General features: G+C 30.9%; 3 protein-coding genes across 4 annotated transcripts in view; 2 read left to right on the forward strand and 1 right to left on the reverse strand.

Annotated features, from left to right (window-relative positions):
* Nucleotides 1–25,713, forward strand: part of LOC111688392 — a 59,668-nt gene that overhangs the window by 1,893 nt on the left and 32,062 nt on the right. Inside the window, exons 3-4 of one of the 2 annotated variants that reach the window (XM_023450895.2) lie at nt 80–247; nt 340–482. In XM_023450895.2, the coding sequence (XP_023306663.2) occupies nt 80–247; nt 340–459 (288 nt within the window). In that variant the 3' untranslated portion in view covers nt 460–482. Of the gene's footprint in view, nt 1–79; nt 248–339; nt 483–25,713 lie in introns of those variants that run through there. The other variant, XM_046946917.1, reaches the window with a different exon arrangement.
* On the reverse strand, nt 14–24,346 carry LOC111688389 (chondroitin sulfate synthase 1). Its single transcript, XM_046946916.1, has 8 exons — nt 24,048–24,346; nt 21,546–21,800; nt 11,512–12,120; nt 11,337–11,450; nt 11,158–11,270; nt 10,778–11,090; nt 2,391–2,804; nt 14–2,320 (listed from the first exon to the last, which is right to left on the reverse strand). The coding sequence occupies exons 3-8, from the start codon at nt 12,050–12,052 to the stop codon at nt 1,332–1,334; spliced, it is 2,484 nt and encodes an 827-aa protein (XP_046802872.1). The 5' UTR covers nt 12,053–12,120; nt 21,546–21,800; nt 24,048–24,346; the 3' UTR covers nt 14–1,331.
* On the forward strand, nt 6,252–8,534 carry LOC124418937 (alkaline phosphatase). The gene is made up of 3 exons (XM_046946918.1): nt 6,252–6,941; nt 7,027–8,053; nt 8,116–8,534. Exons 1-3 carry the CDS (start codon nt 6,558–6,560, stop codon nt 8,295–8,297), a joined length of 1,593 nt encoding a protein of 530 aa, XP_046802874.1. The 5' UTR covers nt 6,252–6,557; the 3' UTR covers nt 8,298–8,534.

Genomic DNA, 25,713 nt, shown 5'->3' on the forward strand with positions numbered 1-25,713 from the left:
TGTTGAGAAACAAGTTCTTTATAAAAATTGATTGATTTTCAGACACCACTTTATCATCTTTCCACATTCTCTTTTCCAGGAAGAATGGCAATTAGTTTATGCTTACTTAGCTGGTTTTCCTAATCTCATAGATCGTTGCCTGGAACAACTAGAACGTGGTTTATGTTCCACCCACTTAATAATACATTTTCTACATGGCCTGGTTGCCATCTTCAGTGTTTACTATCGAAGAATACGAATTTTAACGGTAAGTCTAATTTACATTTAATTTACACTATTCTTAAGTACAAAACTCTGGCAAATGACAATGTTAAAACAACAACAATATCTTATTATTAGGAAAAACGTGATCACTTGATGCCCTACGTTTATGCTCGTATTTATCTAATTAAAGCTGTACGTGAAGTACTTAATAAAACATTGGCTTTATTAGATATCGAACCAGTTGAATTTATGTAAGATATGTAAAAAGTAAATCTGCATTTTACTTACTGTTTGTGTTTTTTTTCCAATTTTTCGTTTATTGAATTGTCTTTTTGTCCTTTGTTTAAATTTATTTTATTTTTTTAACAATTAACATATCACATTAAACTTATGTTGATTTTTTTTTCATTTTTTTTTAAACTTAAATAATTAAATTATTATTTTTTTAATGATAATATGAAACCCGTACGTTGCTTGTACATGGTTTTGTATAAAAAAAATGCAATTCCGTTTTTAGGTTTTAACTTAAAATATGAATTTTCTTTACTTATTTGCTAAACACACATTAAACTTATTTAATAAGTTTTATTACTTTTTCGTTACTTTTTAAATTAAATTTTCATAAATAAGGCAATAAAAAAAAGTTTGGCTTTAAAATACAAATAATTTTTTTCTCTTTTTCTTTTTTTTTTTTTGCAAACTTAAGGTATAAGTTAAGGTATAAGTTTAATGTTTAATTTATGATTAATTTAATACTTTTTTATATTGTGTATTTTGCGAAAGGCGTGGGAGAGTTGAGGAAATCATCAAAGGCAGGCTTTTTAACGCCTTATGATTATTTGAAATTAGTTAATCTCCTGATAGACAAATTTTGTCGGAATACAAAGTGTTCTTTAGTAAAGTTTTTAGAAGTGTGAAATCTTTTAGATAAATTGGTTAGAACATTTGTGGGGAGACTAGTTTTCTTTAGAAGAATTCATTGTTTTTCCTTTTTTTCTTTCACTCCTTTAAAAATACTTTTTTTTCTCTTCTCTTGGGAACTTAACCGTTATTTTCAGTTTAATTGGAAAACAAAAAGAATTGTGCAAATAATCTCTATTACAAACACCACCGCCTCCCTCCTCTTACTATCTAATTTCTTTTTTACGATTAAATTCTTTAATAAATTCTATATTATCGGGATTATTATAAAATAAGTGTTCCATAAGACGTGTACTACCCAATGAATTGGCTTTTGTGCCCAAACACATATTATACTGAGCAGTCTCTAAGTTAATATCACAACTAATATCATGATAAATATGCACTAAACTAGGATCGGGTGCACGAAATATTGTCAGTCTACGCATTTGTGAGGCTTTTAAATTATAATCTTCTGAAAGTTCGGCGGTATTGATCATAAATGAATTCTGGCGATTACCATTTTTAACAATTTTCTCTAGAAATTTAACATCTTCTAAACCCCAACCGGTTATATCTTTATCGAAACCATTAATATTTTCATCTAAAATATCTGATTTATAAATGGCACAAATACCAAAACCAAATTGTCGAAAATAACCCGATTCATTGGTTATTTCATCGGCTGGTATTTGTTGTTGTTGCTGCCTTTTAGGATCGTATTGGGAAAATACAATAGGCAAATAAACCTGTTTGCCTTGTAAAGTATTCATGCGTATACGTTGTAAGGTTTCCACTTTAAAAACCATATCCACATCTATGAAAAGTATTATATTATCTTCCTGTATATAAGAAGATCGAGCTGCTGTATCTAAAGCCACTCCTCTAGAGAAATCCTCTTGGCGGTGTATATAATTGATTTGTTGATAGACATGTTTATATTTTAAACTTCTTATTTCGGCCAAATGATCTTGTATATCCACCAAAGAGCCAAAGATAACCACTAGTAAATCACAATTTTTATCCTCTTCAATGGCCACACTTTCATAAGTAGCCAGAAAACGTTTAAATGTACTTAAACGTCCTGCAATAGGCAAAACGAATACAATTTTAGAATTGCCACTACCCGAAGGATTACCGGCTGCTAATAAACCCGGTATAGAGAAATGATTTGATAAACTTTCTACTCCTTGATTTAAAATGTTCTTAAAGAAACCTGCAACAAAAAAAAAAAAAAAAAAACATCACATTAAAATATAAATTTTCAAATTCCCCACAAAACTTACTCTTCTGCAATGTGGTATTATAGAAATCCTCTTCAAATTCCTTTATAAATATACCCGTAAAAGCTCTCTGTACATATAAATGTCTTCTTACTGGTACCGTCATCTTTTTACCTCGATATTTCTTATAAATCAACAATAAATCCAATATAAGATCTTGTCCATGTAAAGCATTTAATCTTGTATAACCATATAATAATTCACGAAATTCAATAACTCTACCACGTTGTCGTGAATAGTTATTGATATTTTCCATTACTTCGGTAATGACATCTTCAAGTCCTTCTCTCATTGCTGAATCGATTTTATGTTTAGGATTCGAATGATCGGTAGAATAAAGACTTCTTGCTAAAAAGGACCATTCAAGAAGATCATCTCTTGTTTTGGGAGCGAATTTATTAAGATCGGGACTAATGCCTGGAAGGGAAATGTATACATTTTTTTATTAGAATACAAATAAACGAAACTTCGAACAAAAAAAGACTAGAGCAAAAAATGTTTAGATTCTGACTTAATTTTAAGTGGAATCATTCGCATCTTAAGGCACTATGCGCACTTTCATAAACGTACTGTCATACAAATAAGTCCATAACAAAGATGATACGTAGTTTTTATGGAATTGACTAAAATCCATTAAAATCACAGCTTCGCAAACTCTATACTTTTTGGTGGAGAGAGAGTACGAGCTCTATAATGTAAAAACATCACCTAGCTAATCCTCTGACTATATTTGAAAGTAATTAACGTTTGTTAATAATTACCTTTACCTCGGAGATACAAAAATTCTGTATATATCTTAAATGACAATAATACTCCCTATTTCAGTCGAAGTATACTTTCTAAGAAATTAATTATATTTTTATTTCATTGACATGAAGTGCGGAATCGTCATAGATATTACTTTGACGCTACTTTCCTTTTCCTCGCAGTTTAGTCGAAGACTCACGACAATTATAAACTTTGAGACAAATTCCCAATGCTTTGTTATCGGAATTGCTTGTATGTCCCATATATAACCTTACGACATGTTTAATATCCTCAAATCTAGGATATTTTTAGACAACATCCAATGTGACCGAACAGCTAGAACCATTTCGCGAGTAATTGTGTTTGAATTTAAAGTTTAAAATTTTAAATTTTAAACATATAACTTCGATATCCTCCGTCGCCTGTTAGGAACTGTGTGTTGTGTTAGTTGACTTCACCGTGCTTTCGATCTAACCATTTATTTATGTATGATTTCGATCGTACTTAATGTTCATCCTCTTAAAGATGAATTTTCTAATCTTATATGACATAATTTTTCTATCGCTATGACTTTATACATTTAGGAACTGTTTTATGTGGTAGTTGACTTCACCGTGTTTCCATTTAATTATGATTGGGATCAAACTTAATATCCATCCTGCTTAAGATGCATTTTCTCATCTTTTTTGCCATTATGACATAATTTTTCTATCGCTATGACTTTATACGTATAATTTCAATATCGTCCGTCGCCTGCTAGGAACTGTTTTATGTGGTAGTTGACATCATCGTGCTTCTTTTCAAACCATTTAATTATGATGGGGGTCATACATAATGTCCACCTTCCTTAAGATTTATTTTCTCATCTTCTTTGCCAATATAACATAAGTTTTCTATCGCAATGACTTTCCTGTTCTTGTAACGGGCTGTATGCAAATAACCTCAGACCACTATCTACACGAGGAAACGAAGGAACGTCACCCAGTTGGATGCTTTCCGGAAGCATGTCAGGAAAGACCTTCGTGTATACGGGGAAAGCATACGAAGGCATGTGCAGGATCCTTTAGATTTTACAGTAGGGTTCTATAATTGAAACGAAAAGTCGACTTTTCGACTTTTTTCATTTAGTTAAAAGTCGACTTTTAGACTTTTCGACTATAAGTATTTTATAAATAGTCGACTTTTTCCGACTTTTATCTACTTTTCGACTTTTTCCGACTTTTCGATTTTTTAGACTTTTTGACTTCTTTCGACTTTTTTCCAACTATTTTTAACTTTTTTTGAGTTTTTCCGACTATTTTAGAGTTTTTGACTTTTTCCAACTTTTTGACTATTTTCGACTTCTTTCGATTTTTTCCGACTATTTTTTTATTTTAGAGTTTTTGACTCATTTTCCACTTTTTTAAAATTTTCGACTATTTTTGACTTGTTTCTACAATTTTCAAGTTTTCGACTTTATCCGACTTTTTTCGGCTTTTAGATTTTTCGACTTTTTGACGATTTTCGACTTCTTTCGACTTTTTTCCGACTAGAGTTTTTGACTTCTTTTCTACTTTTTTTTAAATTTTCGATTATTTTTTGACTTGTTTCTACAATTTTCAAATTTTCGACTTTTTCTGACTTTTTTCGACTTATCGACTTTTATTAACTAAGTCGACTTTTCGACTCTTTTCACAGACATTAGTCGAGTTATCGACTTTTTTGAGACAAAACAGATAACTGCTGCTTATATATTAGGGGATAGGAATCTGGTCCTTCAATGTTTGGCATTATTTTGTTTAGAAGCTAATACTGCAGATTTACCATTCACAACTGACCATTAAGATCATCGGTAGATAAGAATGTAATTATAGTCCAGAAGTTGATAACTTTTAAATACTGATTTCTCAAATAGAAAAAAATGGGGAAAATTGTGGGACTTAACCCTCGCACCTACTAGGTTTTGTCAAGGGATTTAGTCACTTCTTTGACTGGGTTTTATAGGAGGGCAAGGAATTTCTTTAGTATTTATGGTTATTTATGTCTCTGTTTTGTTATTATCTATCCACATATCCTCTTTATCTATTCTCTTTCTCTCTTGTGTTGTTGTAGCGTTTTTGTCTTCTCTGTTTTAAATCTTCACTTTTTGAAGGGAATCAGAGTGGATATACGGCGTTTTTACTGTGTATAACCCTTCCCAACCTAACTCAAATAGAAACTCTTCATCCTTATTCATAAACAGCATTTTATTTTATAAAAGGTCTATAAAACAAAATTTCCATACGAAATTTGTTTTATAAATCGTTTATAAAATAATTTTTTTTTTATAAATATGGGGGATTAGTCTAAGTGTCTAAGAAACTAAGTAAAGAGATCAATGACTTGTAAGATGAAAACTAGGGGGAAGTGGAGAACTAATACTTGATGTGTATGGTTATAAGTAGGTTTTGGTTTTGGGGAAATGGAAGAACTAATACTTGATATGTATGGTTATAAGTAGGTTTTGGTCTAAAGATTAGTTTCCCCTTCATCAACTGCACATAATAAAGGGGTCGTAATTGAAAATGTGATCAGTTTCGAAAATGTGTACAGTTCGATTAAGTTAATTAAAAGGGTTGATATTAGATGAAATGTTTGATGGTTTCTTATGAGATACATTGAGAGGGTCAAAATCCTTTTCAAAGCGTTTCTATTTGCTTAAAATGTTTCAACCTCTGACACACTTGAAGTATACTTAATAAGAATTCAGCTGTGAACTGAAAAAATTTCGATCCCGGAGATTAAAAACTTTATTCAAACGCTTATTAAAAAGATTATGTTGAAAATAACAAACGTTTCGTTTGCATAAATTACATCGTTTTTGTGATTTATAAATCATCTTGAAGGTTCAACAACTTGTTGAACTACCCTTTAAAATCCGAAAACTACTGAACGAACAATCTCCAAAAAAAAAACTAAAACTTCAAAACCACACAAAATTTACATTACCACTTGCTTTTGTTATCGATCCCACTGTGCACAAAATAGAACACTAGTTGATTAGCCCTATTGTATAGTGGTCGTCTTTGCGTATCACCTAGAGTAGCTTTTATTCTTATATGGGGTAATTGTCTATATTATACTCCATTGCCAAACAAACCAGATGTGGCAATAAAAAAAATTAAATTTTTAATGTTAATGAAAGTCCATCAAACGTGTGAAAGCAATTAAACATTGTAACTCAAATATTTGGGCCCTGTACACAACGTGAACAATTACTAAATAGGTCTCACAGTTTGAATTTACATATGCAGATTACAATAGTTAAAATACAAGTTAATTTTGAAAAAAAAAAAAAAACTTAAATGAAGTATAAGTTCCTATATAAATAAGTACGATTGGTACAAATCTGTTTCATTGTTTTAAATATCAAGGGAAAAGATTAACGTGAACTTTTACACAACTATGACTTCCAATAAACTAGTGGGTTTTGTAATAGTTTTTATTGTAAATTATTTAATTAAATCTGCAAAATGTTCGGATCCTTATCATGGAACATTAGAAAATGAGCTAAATAGCAATGGACGAAGTTTTATTAAAGAGCGAATAACTCCTGAACAAGAAATGAAAACGGAATATTGGTTTGAAAAGGCTCAGAACTGTTTGAAAAAACGTGTGAATCAAAAACAAAATAATGGAAAAGCTAAAAATATTATATTCTTTTTGGGAGATGGTATGTCAATTGCAACGCTAACAGCTGCACGAATACTTAAAGGACAACGTAATGGCTTAAGTGGTGAAGAAGCGGTATTAACTATGGAAAAATTTCCTCACACAGGACTGAGCAAGGTAGCAACTTAATTTCTTTATATAATGAATTGAACTAATTGTTAAAAATGAACCCACCTCCTCCCCACTACATTTCAATCTATAGACCTACTGTACCAATGCTCAGACGGCCGATTCTGCTTGTAGCGCTACGGCTTATTTGACTGGAGTCAAGACTAATTTACGTTTAATAGGCGTCAATGCTAAAGTAGATTATTTAAATTGTCTTGCTTCTAAAGATCTTGACAATCATGTAGAATCGATAGCTTTATGGGCTCAGCAGGCGGGTAAATCAACAGGGATTGTAACCACCACTACTATCACACATGCCAGTCCTTCAGGAAATTATGCCCATGTCCCTAGTCGTCATTTTGAAAGTGATTTTGATATAATTAAAGCCGGTGTACTAAATCCAAAGGATTGTTTGGATATTGCCACTCAGTTGATAGAAAATGAACCGGGTAAACACTTTGATGTTATGATGGGAGGTGGTCAAACTAAATTTATACCCTTCACACAAAATGACACCTTTGGTTCAAAGGGTGAACGGCGAGATGGTAAAGATTTAATACAAAAATGGAAAACAGAAAATCCGGAAGGTGTTTTTGTCTCCAACTTAGAGGAACTAAACAATTTGGATTACAATAACACTAAAAAGGTTTTCGGACTCTTTCATTCTTCCCATTTGGACTATAATGCTCGTAAGAAAGTCTTAAATCCCTCACAACCAAGACTTAAAGATATGACAGCTAGTGCTATAAAAATGTTGCAGAGAAATCCTAAAGGTTACTACGTCTTCATAGAAGGTGGTCGCATAGATCATGGTCATCATCAAAATAGTGCTGGTTATGCTTTAGATGAAACTATAGAATTTGATGAAGCTATTCAAACTGCCTTAGAAATGACCAATGATGAGGATACTCTAATCGTAGTAACTGCCGATCATTCACATACCATGTCAATGGCTGGTTATCCAGGTCGTGGTAATCCTATTTTAGGATTAAATGAATATGATTTAGATATGGATGGTGTACCGTATAGTGTATTAAATTATGCTGTGGGACCTAAACAGTACATAGAGGTAAAGGACAATACCTGGAAGCGTATAGATTTAACGGAAGAAACTCATGATTGTAAGTGGGAGGAATTATGTTAAAATTGATGAATATTTGAAATTATTGTATTTTTGCTAAAGTTATAGTTAAACCCAGTTACATTAAGAAACTATCTGGTCATCATGCTGGCGAGGATGTTGCCATTTTTGCTCGAGGTCCACAATCGCATTTATTCAGCGGCACTATGGAACAAAATGTTATACCCCATTTAATGGCCTATGCTGCTTGTATAGGTAAAGGTGCCAAGTTGTGTGAGGAATAGTTAGAGTGGAAGTTGGGATTTTTACGACATCAACTATGAAATTAGGTTTAAGGAACAATTTATTTATACTAAATAAAAATTTTAAAAAGTTAAATTTTAATTGACGTTTTTTTTGTAAGACTTTAACATGATGATGATAAAATAAAAGTGCGCATAACGATATTTTCACTTCATTTAAGTTGGATTTTCGCCTAATTTAGTCTCAGCCGATCTAGCCATGTCCTCCCTACCATTTTTATGTCTGTCTTCTCTTTTGTGTCTTTTTTGAAAGGAAGATAAGATTGAACCGATCGATGCTACAAATTATTCCGTATGGATGTAGTTATTCAAAATTGGCAAAATCAGTTTAGGTTTAGCTTAAGAAGGGTTATGTACCATAAAAAAACGCAACTTCCCTCGGACATTATAAGGTTCATTGAGATTTCCTTCGTAGAGTGTTAAGATCCATATGGAAGAGAAACAAAAGGTTTTCGACCTGAAAGATTTACTAAATCGATTCCCTAAGAAAAAATTGTGAGATAATCTGAAATAACTGATCTGAATGCGTGCATTCAGTCCTTCAATTTCCGCCAGTTCGTAATGAAATCTATTTCTTAGCCATTTTAAACTTAGGGTCTGTATTCTAGGACAGTAGTGTCAAATTTTGTGTTCAATTGTCTCTAGTTCCTGCAGACATTTGCATAGAATACTTAGACTGCGAGTATCTGATTCTAAAAGTATCATGAAAACTCTCACTTAAAATTTTGACCATAAGGCCTTTAAAAATTACTATTCATTATCTACTATTAAAGGCGTGGTTGACGATTTCACAAATTCTTTCGAAAATCAACCAATAATAGTGGTTCCACTCTTCTATTTCTATCAAATATGACAGGGATCGAATCTAATCTAGCTAGTTCTTACTCATCTTAATTTCTTCACACTTTCTAATACTGGCCAAACATCAACAATAATTTCCCGGGAATTTATTAAATACTGCGTGCATTATGTATAGGAGAGGGAACAAACTGCCCGGGAATATATAATTTAGGCCTGTAGTATCATAATGACCCTAGGAGCATATCTACAATCTTCAACCTGGTGATGTAACGTATGACATGTCAGTTCCTTTAAAGCAGCTTGACTATCTGCATAAAGTTGTCCCAACCAACCCTAAATCGACATTCCATATCTGCTCCGAGGCTTTCCGCTATGATCTTTGCTTGCTTGACCTATCGGTAGAAATTCTCTGTCGAATACTAGCCAATCGTTTTCGGTTGTAAATTCCATTTGAGATGTTTCCTCGAAGTTCGCAGTTGTATTTTTATGATATGTAATTCCACAAAGGGATAATATGTAATAGGGTTCTATAAATCGACTTCAGAATAATCGAACAATCGACTTTTTGTCGAAAAAAGTTGAAAAATCGAAGTCGACTATTTTGTTCCAAAAAAGTCGATAACTCGACGATCGTCTGTAAAAAAAAGTCGGAAAAATTCGAAAAAAAGTCGGAAAAATTCGAAAAAAAAGTCGGAAAAGTCAAAAATAGTCGGAAAAAGTCAAAAATTGTCGAAAAGTCGGCAAAAGTGGAAAATTGTCGAAAAAAGTAAAAAAAAAATAGGAAAAAGTCGAAAAAAGTCAAACAGTCGAAAATTGTTGAAAATAAAAAAAAAAAATACGAAAATCGTCGACTAGTCTGAAATGGTCAAAAAGTCGGGAAATGTCGAAAATAGTCACAAAGTCGGAAAAAGTCAAAAAGTCGAAAAAAATGAAAAAGTTGACTATTTATAAAATACTAAAAGTCGAAAAATCGACTTTGCATAAAATGCAAAAAGTCGAAAATCATCTTTGCATAAAATGCAAAAAGTCGAAAAGTCGACTTTAACCTAAATGCAATAAGTTTCAACTATAGAACCCTTATATGTAATTCTACAAAATCGAGTAGATGTTTATCTATTAAAGCTATTGATGTATTAAAAATGTCTACCATCATCCACTTTGTGACTAATATAAGAGTATTAATTGACAGATGTTTATGAAGAAACGTTTAATGTTAAAATTATCACCCCTTGAGTTCCAAATCTTAATCTGACTTCTGTCAAGACAAAATTGATTAAGATTACAAATATATCTTATAAAAAATAAACGTATATATCCGATTTTATTCCTGTGATAGAACTATCGTTTAACTGTTTTGTCTTAGAAATTTTGATCTATTCTCTTAATTATTTGATAACCTCAGACAACCTACAAAAATCTGACGTGTTGTAGTCCCATTTAGATAGATTGAACATTGATCTGTTGTTATTACGCCTATCAAAGTTCCATCCAATTTAATTACAAATCTGGTTGTTTTTGTATGAAAGTTTGAACATATGTCTTTGGTTATTTTGCTAACCATCCTATTGTTTCCGGAATGGCAGATATTGTAAAGGTATATTTGCTAAGATCTTCGATCTCATTTATCTGCGTTGTGTGACCCTTATACTATTCATCTTTACCTAATATATTATGATCCTCAAAATGACGTTTGCTATTCTCTTCTTCCGGAATCAAAGGAATACCCGGCACCAAATAACGACTATCATCGGGAACTTCCAAATATTTTGCCATACGTTTAATATCACGATGTAGTAATAAAGATTCCTGGCGCATTTCCTCAGCCTTTAAACCCTGAATATAGGAATGTAAACGATACATAAGAGGTGCCTGTTTAATGGGATGCAAAGAAATGGCATTATGAATTTCTTTGCGTTTAAGTTTGCCCGTAAAGGCAGCACGACCACTGGAATTATGGCGTAATATATATTGCATCTAAAAATAAGATTTTTTTGTAAATATAAATAATAAAACAATTAAAAGTAATGGTGAAAGAACAAACCTCATAATTCCAAGTACAAGGTATGCCGGCAAATTTCTGAACACATCTACCAACTTCCACATCCTCATGAGTGCTGTATAGGTTTTTTAAACAAGTGGGTATATGGGGTGCAACTAAAATGTAAATAGAAAACATTAGAAGAGATTTTTAAAAAAATTGTATGTGAGAAAAAAATTTACCTCTTCTCAAGGTTTCACTACTGAGAATGACACCCGGACCGCCCATGCAAAAATTCTCATCAAATTCCAAAGATAATAAACCAAATTCCTCACTATTGCCCTTGCCAGCTTGTCCTACATACAAATGTTATAAGAATTAACAATTCACAAAATATAAATGCATTCCCTTACTCACCTATAAATTGAGGCTTTGAACTGTCTATAGATCTTAAAAATTTTTCCAATTTCTGAGGTTCTATATAGACATCATCATCGGCACGTATAAACCATTCAAATTTATCAATATAATTTTCATACATATAGTACAGCATCATAAAGGATTTCTTTTGTGGTGGATAACGATCATCAACATTTTTCAAACCTATCACAGGCATTTCATCTGAATAAGAACCCTCTGAACTAAAGAAAGCTATACGCCCCGGCACTTCTTTGCCCCAAGTATCATAGACTGCTCTCGCTCTTCCTTCTATGAAATTTTTTGCTGTCATCACACCCACAAATACTAAATTCTTTTGTGAATTTTGTATATTATCTTCCGGTTTAAGACCGATAATCTCAAAGGGTGTCTTCTGATTGGTCGGCTTCATACTACAACGTTTAACTATTTCCAAGGCGCGATAATTTTTTAATACTGTACCAATGCAAAGGCCAATGGCAATGCCAAAACAGGCAAATATAAGCGTTTTACGCTTTGTCATATTATTTTTGGCAAACATATTTTTGTCTTGCTATTCTTTCGCTTCTTAAATTGTTTGTATTTCACTTTCATTAAGACATTTGATAACTGCAAAGAGAAAAAGTTTAAAATAGAAATAAATTAGTAAAAGTTGAAGAATATCAAATCTGCACATGTTTATCGCCAATATACGCAATCTTATGCTACTGTTTGTTCTTTTATATACATATATGGATGCAAAAAAAAAAAAAAAAAATAGAAAAACTGAAAAAAGACAAATTTAAATTTAGTTTTTATTTAAAATTCCCCTTTTTAAGAGTAAATATATGATGTTGATTGTATCCGTGGCATCATGTCGCGCGTGTGTCTTTCTTAATTTACAAATTTTTGTTCAAATATAGTTTTAAATAATACAGACAAAAACAAATTTGAATTGGGTGCTTGTAAACTTTGTTTGCAAAGAATTTCATATTTGTATACTTAAGACTAGTTTACAGTGTTGTGTAAATAAAAAGCGAGATTTTCTATTGTTCTTTAAGTATACATTTAGATTGTTTATTTGAAATAAACTGAACAATGAACTGAACTTAAGAATCGACTATAGATAAGTCTTTAGACTCGACTATAAACTAAGTTCTAGTTCAGTTCTAGTTCAGTTCTAGTTCAGTTCTAGTTCAGTTCTAGTTCAGTTCTAGTTCAGTTCTAGTTCAGTTCTAGTTCAGTTCTAGTTCAGTTCTAGTTCAGTTCTAGTTCAGTTCTAGTTCAGTTCTAGTTCAGTTCTAGTTCAGTTCTAGTTCAGTTCTAGTTCAGTTCTAGTTCAGTTCTAGTTCAGTTCTAGTTCAGTTCTAGTTCATTTCTAGTACAGTTCTAGTTCAGCTCTAGTTCAGTTGTAGTTCAGTTGTAGTTCAGTTGTAGTTCAGTTGTAGATCAGTTCTAGTTCTGATGTAGTTCTGTTCTAGTTCAGTTCCACACTAGACTGAAGATTAGACTATAGACTAGACTATAAACATATAGACTGAACTATGCGTCATACTATAGATAAGACTGTAGAGTAGATTATATACTTTACTATAGACCATACTATATACTAGATTATCCACTAGACTGTACACTATACTATATAGTAGATTATAGACTATACCATATAGATCAAAGACTAGACTATAGACTACAATACTGACTAGATTATAACTTTAATATTTTTCATATTTTAACAATCAAAATTTAAACACTATCACTAGAATTTTGCGTAGAAAAAGTACATAATAAACCTAGAATAAGCGATTAATGTCTTTATAAATACGGGGGTATATGTATTAAACATTTTTATTATATTCTATAATATTTCATCAAAGTATAAATTATTTTTCCACCAATTGCCCTTCTAAATAAAGCTTATTAATAATAGTTCATGCCTTATTTAAAAGTCAAATTTCATAGAAGGCAAGAAATGAAATCAATTTCATGAATGAACAAATGAATGGTTGAATGCAAAAAAACTCAAGCGAAACGTTTTAGAAAAACTAAAATAATCTGTTTGCGAATAGAATAAAGAAATTCATTCATTAACATGCAATAGTAATCATGCATATGACTGACTGAACATTCAACAGACAGTTAGATAGAAGACAAACTAATGCAACATGTGGGTCTAAATATATGAAAAATATTAAACATTTTTTTTTTTATAAGAATTTAAAATAGATTATTGTCGGTCAAGAACGATCTTAAAGCAGACTACATATAAGCAATTAAAATTTGAGTTGGCAACGTTGTAAATTATTTTAAAATCTCTTAAAAGTATTTGAATTCCAAAAACATGGTCGAAAGAAAGATCTGAACTCCACAAGTACTCTTCACTAAACTAGTTTTGCTTTAGTTTATTCCTAAAGATAATAAGTTTTTCGTTCCCGAAGTGATTCTTAAGAAATGTGAATTAGAAAGAGCTGCCATGACCTAAGTTTAAAGAAATAGTTACAAATGAATGACGGACAAATTTCTTTCTTGTTTATAGTGAAGGGTATTAGAAATACATTGAAACTAGAACATTTAATATGCTGTTACACACATACACACATACACACATACCTGCCTGCATATTATGACTGTCTAACGGCAACACGACTAATGCAAATCACCCGGAAAGGATTATCTAATAAAGAAAAACCAACTACACAAATATCAAATAAACAAACTTAAGTGTCTGAAGAACACTTATCAAAATGATTGTCATTCATGAAACTATTTTCAAATGGGAAATATGTTTATAGATTGAAGAGTTTTCAATTTAAATGCAGCTATAATTTCACAAAAAGAAAACTAAATTATATGTTTTATATAATAAAAACTATGAGTTAACAATCTAAGTGATAGGGAATAGAAACGAAAAAAGTAAGAAATAGAAAACGTGGTAATGTTGTTAGACCATAGATCAGACTATTCTGTTCTAGTCTATGCTAGAGTATAGACTAGACAATAAACTATACCAACTGTTGACTATAGACTAGACTATAGACTAGACTATAGACTAGACTATAGACTAGACTATAGACTAGACTATAGACTAGACTATAGACTAGACTATAGACTAGACTATAGACTAGACTATAGACTAGACTATAGACTAGACTATAGACTAGACTATAGACTAGACTATAGACTAGACTATAGACTAGACTATAGACTAGACTATAGACTAGACTATAGACTAGACTATAGACTAGACTATAGACTAGACAACTTTGAACGAAATTTATAGAGACGCCATTAATACCGGGTTTCAGGTTGCCCAATGAATGTCGTGCTTTTAGGTCGCCCACCGCCTATAGCAGAAATTGAGAAGAATCTGCCGCGCTGGCACAACTGAGTTCGGGACCAAACTATAGACTAGGAAAGACTGTAAGACTATAGCCTATAATCTAGGCTAGATTATAGACTATAGTCTATTCAACAGACTAGTCTATACTGTTGTATATAAGCTGTTGACTAGGTTATAGATTACACTGAAGACTTGAGTATACAGTATGCTAGAATGTAGGTTAGGAAATACAATCGACCGTAGACTAGGCTATACTATAGACAAGACTATAGCTAGACTACAGATTGTACTATTGACTATACTATACTAGGCTGTAGATCATATACTTGGAAAAATTCGAAATAAATCGCTAAAACCTGAAAGAGATTCGAACGTAAATGAGAATTCTTCTTTGTCATTAAAAAGCATTAACTTTTCTGATTCAGAACAAACTGAAAATATAAAAAAATAGATTTAAATCAAAGAATTCAGTAGTTATAAAAATGCTTTATTTTCATCGTTAATATTGCAATAAAACTAAATTTAACATTATACGACTTATAATTAAAATGTGCACTTTTTTTGCCCACTTTTTGTTCAAATATTTTTTCTAACATTCCTCTATTAAATTATTTGAATATGTATAGTTTTTCTTAAGTTGATTTATTTGTTTATTATTTTTTTATTATCTTCCATTGCAAATTTATATCGTTTTCATGTCTAATATAAATATTCACTCATTCGCATAGAAAAAAAAATAGATAAAACACACATAAACTATTTTAAACATACAATATTTCGCGCCGTCAATTTGGGTTAAAACCTCGCACACATGATACAACCAGAGTGTAATGTGTGCATTATATGTATATGGTCACCGGAGCACATGTTTCCACAACAAAATGAAACATTTGATGATTTAGTTTTCTTTTTTTTTTCTCGTTTACATTAAAACTAAAACTTTTTATTTAGTATGTGTGTGTAGAAGATGAGCAAAAATTAAGTTATTTTGTTTATATTTATTATGCGTTAATTGCGTAAACATTTTTTGTTAATTTTTTTTTGCAAAATTTATATATTTTTTTAATTCTTAAACATTGTAGCAGAGATTATAAACAATTAAGAAAAATAGTTTTCTAAAAACTAAAATTCAATTGAAAATTGTTGTTTAATCATTTTTGTTTGTATGTTCAATGAAGGAAGATTTATATAAATTTATCATCCATTTATCTTTAAATAATTGAATCATTTTGATTTTCTTTAATTAAAGAAAACTTTTCAAAATGTTTTAGTTTTTCTTAAAAAGAGATTAATTTACTTTTTGGATAACATTGTACAGAATTTTTAAATATTTGAAATTCAAAACGTCATTTATAGTTCATTAACAAATTTTTAGGGGTAAAAAAACCGATCATGTGCAAAAGTTTTTAAGTCAAATTTCATGTCTACAGATCATTTCAAAAGTTAATTCATAAGATAAACTTTTGCGCAATTTTTTAATCGTAAAAAAAACAATTTTTTGTTGTTTATTCATTGTTGAAGAAATATCCAGTCAAATTGATCTTTTAAATAACGAATAAACCATGATCCATTTTTTAATACTCGTTAATTCTGTTAAACAGGGACCGATTCTTCTTATAAGCTGTAGAGAAAAAAGATTTCCATGGTTGTTATTTTCTAAGTCCTTTTCTTGTACTTCCTCTTTCAAATATTCCGCTACATGATCCTTTCTTCTCAAATTTGATCGCACTATTCTGCGTCTTCCCTCTGTGGTATACAGAAGACTTCCATGATATTCGATATTTTCTAAGTCCGTTTCGTGTAACAACTTTCTACTTTCTCTTTCAAATGTTCCTTTACATGATCTTTTCTTTTCAGATTTGATAGCACTATTCTGCGTCTTCCCTCTGGAACATACATATTTTAAAAGTCAGTTTCTTGTAACAACTTTCTACTTCCTCTTTCAAATGTTCTTCTATATGATCTTTTTATCGCAAATTTAATCTTCCTATTCCTCCCTTGATCCTATTCCTCAGTGATCGTTATTTTCAAAGTTCGTTTTTTGTAAAAACTTTCTACTTCCTCTTTTAAATGTTCCTCTACATGATCTTTTCTTCTCAAATTTGATCGCACTATTCTACGACTTCTCTCTGGAACATACCAAAGACTGCCATGATCGTTATTTTCAAAGTCCGTTTTTTGTAACAACTTTCTACTTCCTCTTTCAAACGTTCTTCTACATGATCTTTTTATAGCAAATTTAATCTTCCTATTCCTCCCTTGATCCTATTCCTATTCCAATGATCGTTATTTTCAAAGTCTGTTTCTTGTAAGAACTTTCTACTTTCTCTTTTAAATGTTCCTCCACATGATCTTTTCTTCTCAAATTTGATCGCACTATTTTACGACTTCTCTCTGGAACATACCAAAGACTGCCATGATCGTTATTTTCAAAGTCCGTTTTTTGTAACAACTTTCTACTTCCTCTTACAAACGTTCTTCTACATGATCTTTTTATCGCAAATTTAATCTTCCTATTCCTACCTCGATCCTATTCCTCAATGATCGTTATTTTCAAAGTCCGTTTCTTGTAAGAATTTTCTACTTCCTCTTTTAAATGTTCCTCTACATGATCTTTTCTTCTCAGGTTTGATCGGACTATTCTGCGACTTCTCTCTGGAACATACCAAAGACTTCCATGATCGTTATTTTCAAAGTCCGTTTGTTGTAAAAACTTTCTACTTCCACTTTCAAATGTTCTTCTACATAAACTTTTTATCGCAAATTTAATCTTCCTATTCCTTCCTTGTCATCTTTCCGGCATATTTGAAAAATTTTGTTGGATCATTGTTGTTGGATCGCATAATATGTTAGCAATAAAGATTATAATCTTCTTGACCACAAGCTAGAATCAGTAGAAGTTGATTTCATTCGACTTTGTTTATGTCATACCAGAAGGATTTTGGGTTTCTTTCCCTGGTAGGCAGCTTAACAACTGACCGGGCAATTTTGTATTCATGATCCTGCTGTTACTACTTCGCAATTTGAATTTGATTTCGGTGTCTTGAACTAAGAAAGTTAATTACCCCTATCGAGAATCATCATAAAACGTGAAATATGTATCACTTTTTTCGTTCACTAACTTTTTTGTCGTGAAAAATTCCCCTGCTGTGAAATTTGTTGATGAAATTTTGTAAACATTCCATACAAAATCAACTATTGTGAATGAATTGTTACTGATGGGAACTTGCTCTACGACGCCATTTGTTATGTGGTTGCTGCCAATTGGTTTTGAATCCTTACTTGATCGTGTGCAATTAAATGTCTATGTTAAATTGCATTTACTGCTCCCTTCGTTAAACTGGTGAAACTAAGGTCTGACATTTTTACGAATGTCCAACATTGCTATACTGATTATTCTTTGAATCTATCCCTTTTCCATTGGCTTTACTTGCCTTTCTGCCTTTAAATTTTTCCACCAGATTCTGGCCTGGATCCTTAATGGATCGCGTAACAATTTAAATTGATCTACAGGTACTTCCGTCTTTATTCTACCAATCTGAAATTTTTACGAGTGGCCGTGTCTGCTAGAGTTGTTATTCTTTGAATACGAGTTTGCCTGGAGTAAGAGTCCGTCTGTAATCTATATGAGGGTTCAAGTCTGCTACATTGGATATTCTTTGAAGTCACTGTTGGTTGTATTCATAATTTCCCCCCACTAGATTTGGCGAGTGGGGTCAGTTCAGTTCTTTACATGCATTTTATCTGCATAGTTTTCATCCAGATTCTATGGTGGGCAGCTTACTTTTGAAACTGTGGAGCTAAGTTTTATCCCCAAAATTCGATGAACTAAGTAGTTTAATCGGCTAACGATTAGGCCAAGTCATTTATTGGTGTTAAATATAATAGCAATATCGATGTCATAACATATCGATTATGTAGATGTTACATGCTCTTAATTAACATTTTTACCATTTTAGCCCCGATCTTATGCATTTTACGGGGATCGTGTTATCACTTTATACGGTTATTTGGAATGTAAAAAGAGATCATAAATATTCTTATTTTATAGATAACAAATTGTAATAAGTTTAAATCCCCTACTTTTGTTAGGGTCGGCAAAAATTCAAAGGGGTTTATAATCGTAATAGAGTATTGCTTAATTCTTATTAAAATCCACTGTGCTACTATTTGTACCCTACGCCAGTTTAGGTTTATGCTGATATTTGTAACGCACAATAATGTTGGTCCTATATCCATCAATCGGCTCATAATCATTTTCTGAGTCGATGGTTAAGAAAATGGTTAAGATCGGTGCATTATTTTACGTAGTCCCATGTCTGTCCGTCCGTCCATGTAAACCTTGTAATCAAACTACAGATCGCAATTTTAAAGATAATTCCATGAAATTTGGTACATGATCTTCTATTATCGCAGGGGTGTCCCTGGGAAGATGGTTAAGATCGGTTCATTATTTTACCTAGTCCCATGTCTGCCCGTCTGTCCGTCCATGTAAACCTTGTAATCAACCTAGTCCACATACAACTGAACTCCCGAATAGGGCTTGTAAACCTTGTAATCAACGTACAGGTCGCAATTTTAGATGTAATTCAATGAAATTTTCGTGCTCATGATCTTCTATAGTACCAGTGACGAAGAATTTTGAAAATGGTTAATATAGGTCCATTATTTTACCTAGCCCCATATAACTAAACCCGACGAATAGGGCTTTTTAGTTCATAATTATGTTTAATATACTCGTATCTCGACAAAAAGCTGCACAACGAAATTATTTACTAGCCTTAATGATCCTCATGAGTTTTATAATTATAGGACCTCATTGGACGCTATAAAAAGCCCACTTCAAAATTTGACTTACATGTCCACAAAATTATTCAAAAATAAATGGTTTAAGTATATCTGAGGCAAGGTACAATCCGATTTAAATGCTATATTATAAAAACTAAATTACATTTTTAATTTTTGTAACTGATGTCGGTTATTATATGGTCGTCTTCGTCCGACTATAATTTCTTATTTGTTTTTTCTTTAATTACTATTTTTATATTTACCTACTACACTTGTACTTAGTAGTACCAACTAATGCAGTATTTAAAATTTGACCCCAACAAACACTCATTTCAATTTTATTTTATCTTAACTTAAAGTTTTTTTAATTGACTTTTCGCAATTTATTTGTTTATAACAAGACAAGTTTTTCGTTTTAACTTGGTTATGGAGGAATACTATTTTATATATATTTTTGTATATTTTATCACTAAGTTAAAAAAATAATATACAAAAACAATAACAAAATATTTATACTGGCGTAAATTACGTATGAAAACATAACGTGTGATATGAAATGTCATAATTTTTTTCTTTCATTTTGTATTTATGTGCTTCCATTGCTAAATAAATTATTTAATGAATGAAATTATTTAATAGAAAGAGAAGAAAAGTGACTTTTTTTCTGTTTATTTGTTTGCATAGATAACAAACAAAATTATTATCTTAAAAATTTCATAATCAATAATTATAATTATTAAATAGAGCAATTCAGTTATAATTGCAAAGTATATAAGTTAATTAATTTTAATTTCTTTTTTATATACTTTAATCTGGGAAATGGTTTTTTTCTTAGATTTTTTGAAACTAACTTTTGATAATTAATTTAAATCCTTAAAAAAATATAAAATATAGGTTTAATTAGTTTTCAGATTTCTGCGATTTGTTTAGTTTTAGTTCAATTCTAGTTTAGTTCTAGATTAGCTCTACCTCAATTTTAGTTCTCTTGTAGTTCAGTTCTAGTTTAGTTCAATTTCAATGCAGTTCAAATTTACTCCTAGTTCAAATTTAGTTTACTTCTAGTTTAATCATCTGTTTTAGTTCAGTTCTAGTTTAATCCTAGTTTAACCCTAGTTCGGTTCTAGTTCAATCCTAGTTTAACTGTTTTAGTTTAGTTCAAGTTCAGTTCTAGTTTAGTTCTAGTTCAGTTCTAGTTTAGTTCTAGTTCAGTTCTAGTTCAGTTCTAGTTCAGTTCTAGTTCAGTTCTAGTTCAGCTTTAGTTCAGTTCTAGTTCAGTTCTAGTTCAGTTCTAGTTCAGTTCTAGTTCAGTTCTAGTTCAGTTCTAGTTCAGATCTAGTTCAGTTCTTGTTCAGTTCTAGTTCAGTTCTAGTTCAGTTCTTGTTCAGTTCTAGTTCAGTTCTAGTTCAGTTCTAGTTCAGTTCTTGTTTAGTTCTTGTTCAGTTCTAGTTCAGTTCTAGTTCAGTTCTAGTTCAGTTCCAGTTCATTTCTAGTTCAGTTCTAGTTCAGTTCTAGTTTAGTTCTAGTTCAGTTCTAGTTCAGTTCTAGTTCAGTTCTAGTTCAGTTCTAGTTCAGTTCTAGTTCAGTTCTAGTTCAGTTCTAGTTCAGTTCTAGTTCAGTTCTAGTTCAGTTCAGTTCTAGTTCAGTTCTAGTTCAGTTCTAGTTCAGTTCTAGTTCAGTTCTAGTTCAGTTCTAGATCAGTTCTAGTTCAGTTCTAGTTTAGTTCTAGTTCAGTTCTAGTTCAGTTCTAGTTCAGTTCTAGTTCAGTTCTAGTTCAGTTCTAGTTCAGTTCTAGTTAAGTTCTAGTTCAGTTCTAGTTCAGTTCGCGAGTTATTACTATTTTCATAAAAGATCACAAAATAACTCCATTACTTGAAATACCCTGTTGAATGTTAACTAAATTTTTTTAAAATTGTTTTTCTATACTTACATTTATTAATACTCTTGCATTTTGCTGATTATTTCCAATGAAATTTCTGTGGTATTTGCATAATGTTGAACCGGGTGGAAGTCTCTTGTGTAGAACGTCTTCTGGCAGGTTAATGACTTTTTAGTTAATTCTCAAATTACATATAAGCGTTTTCTTTTCCGTTCAATATTTTAAAATTTTAAGTTTCATTAAGTAAATATTTTTATATATATAAAATCTTCTAATTTTTATGTAGTTCTAATAAAGAAAATTATGCTAAACAAAAATTAACACCAAAAATAAACAAAAAAAAGGAAAAAATAATTAACACAAACAAAGTAAAAAATGACACAAAATCTTCAAAAAGACCACAAAATAATCTTGAGAAATGTAATGTATTGAGGGGCTTCTTTTTCTAAACACATTTTTTGACATTTTCCTTTAAACAATTTAAAAGATTTTCTTTAAATTACCACAAGCCACAAATATATTTTGTTATTTTTATTATTGCATTTAATGTTAAAAATTCTTTTTTTGATCAATCACTTTTTTTTACCATTAAATAAATAAAATTTAAAAAAACATTAAAAATAAATAAATAAAAAACACGCACGTCAAATTCCCATGAATAGACTCGTTTAACTGAACTCTTTGTTGTGGAACCTTTAGCTTTTGCATACAATACTTTTCAAAATGTTCGTTTTAATTAAGAGCTACTAAACATTAGTTTTGTTGTTATTTTCAAATAAGAGCGGAGACTATAGGTTAGTGCTCATTGAGGGAACATTTCATTAAGAGAAGGTACTATCTGCATGAGTAATTTTTGTATTTTATAGTTACTTGTCATGGAGTATCTGTTAGGTTGTAATGAAGAGCGTTTTATTGGGTAGTTTTCGGTGGAAGTGATCGTGAAAGACACGTTTTATTGATGGTATTACTTGTATTTGTTTTGTATTAGTACTCATTCTGTTGTTCTTCCTTTATTTTTGTATATTAAAGTAAAAAAAAAATAAATGAGTAATGTGCCCAGACGTCATAAATTGTTGTATGAAAAATCAATTAGATGAGTATGATTAGCGGTAGCAAAGTAAGGGTTACCAAGTTTTGAGTTTTGTTTTTGGGGCATAGGGTTTTTCTCAATTATGGATTTACCAACAGTGACACTTGACAATTTTTGAAATTTTACTCAAATTTCCAATTAAGACTCCATTTTATGTTCTTAGTATATCAGAGGTGTTTTTACTGAAATTATGGATTACATGTTCATGTTCTAGTTCAGTTCTAGTTTATTTCTAGTTTGGTTTTAGTTCAGTTTTAGTTCAGTTCTAGTTCAGTTCTAGTTCCGTTCTTGTTCTAGTTCAGTTCTAGTTTAGTTCTAGTTCAGTTATAGTTCAGTTCTAGTTCAGTTCTAGTTCAGTTCTAGTTCAGATCTAGTTCAGTTCTAGTTCAGTTCTAGTTCAGTTCTAGTTCAGTTCTAGTTCAGTTCTAGTTCAGTTCTAGTTCAGTTCTAGTTCAGTTCTAGTTCAGTTCTAGTTCAGTTTAAGTTCTAGTTCAGTTTAAGTTCAGATCTGGTTCAAATCTGGTTCAGTTCTAGTCCTTTTTTAGTTCTGTTCTAAATCAGTACTAGTTCAGTTCTAGTTCAGCTCTAGATCAGTTCTAGTTCAGTTCTAGTTCTGTTCAAATTCTGCATTATTTCAGTTCTTGATTTTTTAATATATATATTTTATGTTTTTCCTTGTAAACCATAATTCTTAATTATTTGGCAACTCTTAAAAAGAGAAGATCATGTATCTATCCGCATCACAGTGTAACTCAATTTAATTACAGAACACATGTTTGTACTTCACACTCTGTACACTCGTTTTAGTTTTTTATTTTAGCAAAGACTATTTTTTTAGCTTTATTATTGAGTCGTTAAAATCAACGGACTTTGAAACAAAACACCCCACTATAAAATTTAACTAATATTTTGTTTAAATAACTGAATAACCATTGCTCAAATTCTTATTAGCGTCATAATAATTTGATGCCTTCTTATTGTAAAAAAGCAGCACAGAGTCTATTAAATTTATAAATTCTATCAATTTAGGATATAACTTAGTTATTCCCTCATTTATCAATGATCTTGAAACTCTTGAGAGAGCAGACTCTCATTCTTAATTCCTCTCTCTTTCGTTTATGTTTATTAAATTTTTCCACTCTCTTTTTTTCATTCAGAAATATTTGGCCATTTCACTTTATGTATGTATCTTCTTCATGTTTTTCTTTCTTTCCTTCTTTTCCCTATTTGAATTTTTGCTCATTTGAGTGTAAAAAGAATTTTACACTTTATGTTTTGTTGTTAGTACCTTCTTTTAAAAAATACTTTTTTTATTTATTTATTATTTAATTTTTTTGGATAATTTATGCAAATTATTTCAATTATTTTCTTTATTATTTTTCTTTTTTCTCTCTTATTTTTCACAATTTGCACGGGGTAATTTTGCACTATTATTTATTTTATTTGTAGACATTTTTTTTTACTTTTTTATTTGTTGTCGTTTATTATTTCACGTTAATGACCTCAAGGTCTTTTCTTGGTTAATACAACAGCAGCAAGCAATGTCATCAAAGTTTGTTTATTTTATTAAAAGATCGTTATTAAAACTTTGTCATCAAAAAATATTTCACGAAAAAAGTTTAAATGTTTTTAAATTCTGTAAATGGTCTACAACATCACCGCCAGACTGTTTATTTGACCGATCAGCAAAAGTATCGTCTTCGTCCGCTCCCATCAACAACACACTAAACACGTTATTGTAGCGTTTACTTCGTCCGCAAAACTGAGACACCGACAATGAGCAAAAATTGTTTTATGACGCATTGAATGCTGACATCAGACAGTAAACACTTGAGAAGTATAACTTTTTTAAGAGTTGGGTTGTCCAAAAAACTTAAGTTTTTAATTCCTTTAATTTTTTTTCATTTTAAACTTTTTTTCTTTAAAAGTGTTCTTAAATGTATTATGTTTTGTAACTTTTATTAAGGTTTTACTGTACTGTCTGATGTTTGTCTTATCAATCGTTTTATTGTAGAGATAACATGTGTTCAATTGTTAGAATAATATTTTTCTAATTAGCTACATTTTAAGATCAGATTTGTTGCATATTTTTAGGCTGAATCATGTTAAAGAACTTACATGTTTGTAAACTTACCGCCAGAGGGCGTTTAGAAATGAAAAATGTTTTAATTTAATTTGATTTTTTGTCAATACGACGACAATCTGAGCAGCTATTTAAAAATTAATTTAATTAATTAAATTTTGTGGCAGCGTTTTTCAAGTCGTAAATTTCCTTTAGAACTGTACAACAAATAGAGTAGAACTGAATTAGAACGGAACTACAACTAAAATAGAACTGAATTATAACTGAACTAGAACTGAACTAAAACTGAACTAGAACTGAACCAGAACAGAACTAGAACAGAACTAGAACAGAACTAGAACAGAACTAGAACAGAACTAGAACAGAACTAGAACAGAACTAGAACAGAACTAGAACAGAACTAGAACAGAACTAGAACAGAACTAGAACAGAACTAGAACAGAACTAGAACAGAACTAGAACAGAACTAGAACAGAACTAGAACAGAACTAGAACAGAACTAGAACAGAACTAGAATAGAATTAGAATAGAACTAGAACTGAACTAGAACTGAACTAGAACAGAACTAGAACTTAACTAGAACTGAACTAGAACTGAACTAGAACTGAACTAGAACTGTGCTTGAATTGAATTAGAACTAAACTAGAACTAAAACTGAGTCTTATATCTAACTAGAATAAAAGCATTCGATACTTCCATCATTCCTTAGTTGTAGATATTATCATTAATTCTTCTAATAATTAGATGTTGTTTCAATACAAAACAGTATCTTCGCATTGCAATGTTGTTCCACCTTCATTAATTATTATCGTCATCATACGAGGAAACAGTGTTCAATAATATTAAATTACATGATATAATTGTGTTGAATTATACTCGTAATTGTATTTACATATGAAATTGACATTCGTCTTACATTAGTAAACTTGTTGTACTACTCTACTCGTTCCTCGACGTATTTACAATGTGGAATTGTAATTGTACAACAATTATGAGTTGATAGAAAAAAAACACTACGTACGTACGAACTACTACTACATGTAATA

The sequence above is a fragment of the Lucilia cuprina genome, chromosome 3 (genome assembly GCF_022045245.1).
Source record: "Lucilia cuprina isolate Lc7/37 chromosome 3, ASM2204524v1, whole genome shotgun sequence".
In the NCBI taxonomy this organism is placed as follows: Eukaryota; Metazoa; Arthropoda; class Insecta; order Diptera; family Calliphoridae; genus Lucilia; species Lucilia cuprina.

What these genes read in the sequence shown, in the direction of transcription:
- LOC124418937 (XM_046946918.1), top strand. Translation starts at nt 6,558, where the DNA reads ATGACTTCCAATAAACTAGTGGGTTTTGTAATAGTTTTTATTGTAAAT. An exon ending in CTCACACAGGACTGAGCAAG is followed by an intron (nt 6,942 to 7,026) that starts GTAGCAACTTAA and finishes TTCAATCTATAG; the next exon opens with ACCTACTGTACCAATGCTCA. An exon ending in AACGGAAGAAACTCATGATT is followed by an intron (nt 8,054 to 8,115) that starts GTAAGTGGGAGG and finishes TTTTTGCTAAAG; the next exon opens with TTATAGTTAAACCCAGTTAC.
- LOC111688389 (XM_046946916.1), bottom strand. Translation starts at nt 12,052, where the DNA reads ATGTTTGCCAAAAATAATATGACAAAGCGTAAAACGCTTATATTTGCC. An exon ending in TGAGGATCATAATATATTAG is followed by an intron (nt 2,805 to 10,777) that starts GTAAAGATGAAT and finishes TTTCCCTTCCAG; the next exon opens with GCATTAGTCCCGATCTTAAT. An exon ending in TAATACCACATTGCAGAAGA is followed by an intron (nt 2,321 to 2,390) that starts GTAAGTTTTGTG and finishes TTTTTGTTGCAG; the next exon opens with GTTTCTTTAAGAACATTTTA.